The sequence below is a fragment of the Prunus persica genome, chromosome G4 (genome assembly GCF_000346465.2).
Source record: "Prunus persica cultivar Lovell chromosome G4, Prunus_persica_NCBIv2, whole genome shotgun sequence".
NCBI classification, from domain to species: Eukaryota; Viridiplantae; Streptophyta; class Magnoliopsida; order Rosales; family Rosaceae; genus Prunus; species Prunus persica.
Window position 1 is genome coordinate 2,587,821 of NC_034012.1, and position 1,837 is coordinate 2,589,657.

Sequence of the window (1,837 nt, forward strand, 5' to 3'; positions counted from 1 at the left end):
TAACTAGGTAGTGAAACGAAGAAGAAACCACACCCGATCAAATAGAGAAAACTAGTAAGCAAAAACTCATTGATTTCCGTAGTTTACGGTTACAGGTAACTTGAGGTCCAGGTATTAAGCGTGTGGAAGCCATAACCATCCCCACCGCCACACCAATTGTAAACATTTAATTAAAAACTACACCAAACTAATAATTAGTAATATAAAGCAAAAGGATTTTTTAAATATTTTACTACATTCGGTATGAAATACCATTTTACCTGGTACTGATTGGTAACTGGCATCATTCGGTATGAAAACACTTTGACAAGACAAGTATTGGGTGTTGTTCCAGCCAGCTTAACTAGATTGGCTGTTACCCCTGTCAATTTTCATTCTATTATTGATCGGAGATAATAAAACAGTAATATTTTTATTATTATATAAATAAAAAAATTTGTCATAATTAGCATAAAATTGAATATTTCTTTCAAATCACCGAATTATTATTATCTCCAAATAAATCATGTGCTCCGATCCGATGCATAAAAAAGAGAAGGAAGAAATCACATGACACATGATCTGCAATTTTGAAGCCCTACTTACATAAATAATTAATCTCTTATTTTTTCCAACAAGTATTTCTCCCATTCTCCAAAGATATACAAGTCAGGAAAATAAATTAAAAAGAAAAATTAAAAATCAAAGCCACAGAGCTCCGGCTTGTTTTAACACGGGCACAAGTTCACCTGAGATATGGGTAGCCATAACTCTCTCCAACCCACCAAACAACTTCCCGCCCACAAACACGACAGGAAACTGCGGCCAATCCTCCTGCCCTTCCCCGATCAATTTCCGCAATTCAACGACAACGTCGCTCTCGTCGTCCTCGTCGACCTCGAAAACCGTGGGGTTAACACCGTGGCCCAGCAGCAGCCGCTTGACGACGTGGCACATGCAGCAGCCACGCCGTCCGACAACCGTAACGGCATTCTCTGACACTAGTTTTTGTACGCTAGCTGCCGATCTGCTGCCCACGGCGGCAGCTTGCTGATCACGTGCCGATGACGACACGTGGCCGGCTGGAGTGCCCGGAACCCATGCTCCGTAGGGAATAGCTTGTGACTGCATACTGTTTTTGAGTTTAATTTAATGGATGCGAAAAGGAATTTGAAATGTTTGAGAGAGAGAGAGAGAGAGAGAGAGGGGGGGGCGGCGGTGTAGAAGTGGCGTTTGCGAATGGGCTTTTTATAAATTGGTTTGTGAGGGAGAGAAGCGTAGACTCTATCGTCAACGGCAGTTGCGCAGTGTGCTACGTCAGAGGGTACTGTGGGTGACGTATTTTTACGTCATCCGCGTTGGTCGACGCTAGACAGATTCCAAGTAGCTATTAGCGATGCCCCCCACACGTTCCCATTAATTTTCCCACCTATTTTTGCCTTTGTTTATATCTTTCACCTTAATATTAGCTACTCAACTCAAAGCCGAAAGTATTGGCCCTACTCTTTTGCTCTCATCTATCTACCCCTTATTATTTTAATTATTATGGAGTTGAAATCAAATCACTATCCTAACTCGTACATCCATGGGAGACTTGTGTGGCAGCAAAAACCCATCCATAGATGGTGAATGATTGATATTCGTTTGATGCATTACTAGTTAACAATCCTTTATTTGTGTGTCAAACATTGTTCATCACAAATCATCAATGAAATTGAAATCATTATTCAAAGAGTTTTACATATCTTATAGAGTTAGAATAAACAGTTATCCTAACTTGTACATATACAAAAAAATTGTGGCAGCAAAAGTCGTTTAGATGATATGAACCACTATCAATTGTTTTATGCACTAACGG

The 1,837-nt window shown here is 40.2% G+C and overlaps 1 protein-coding gene across 1 annotated transcript; it reads right to left on the minus strand.

Moving 5' to 3' along the window:
• LOC18780442 (glutaredoxin-C9) lies at window positions 464–1,306 on the minus strand. Its single transcript, XM_007213934.2, has one exon. The coding sequence runs from the start codon at window positions 1,108–1,110 to the stop codon at window positions 682–684; it is 429 nt and encodes a 142-aa protein (XP_007213996.2). The 5' UTR covers window positions 1,111–1,306; the 3' UTR covers window positions 464–681.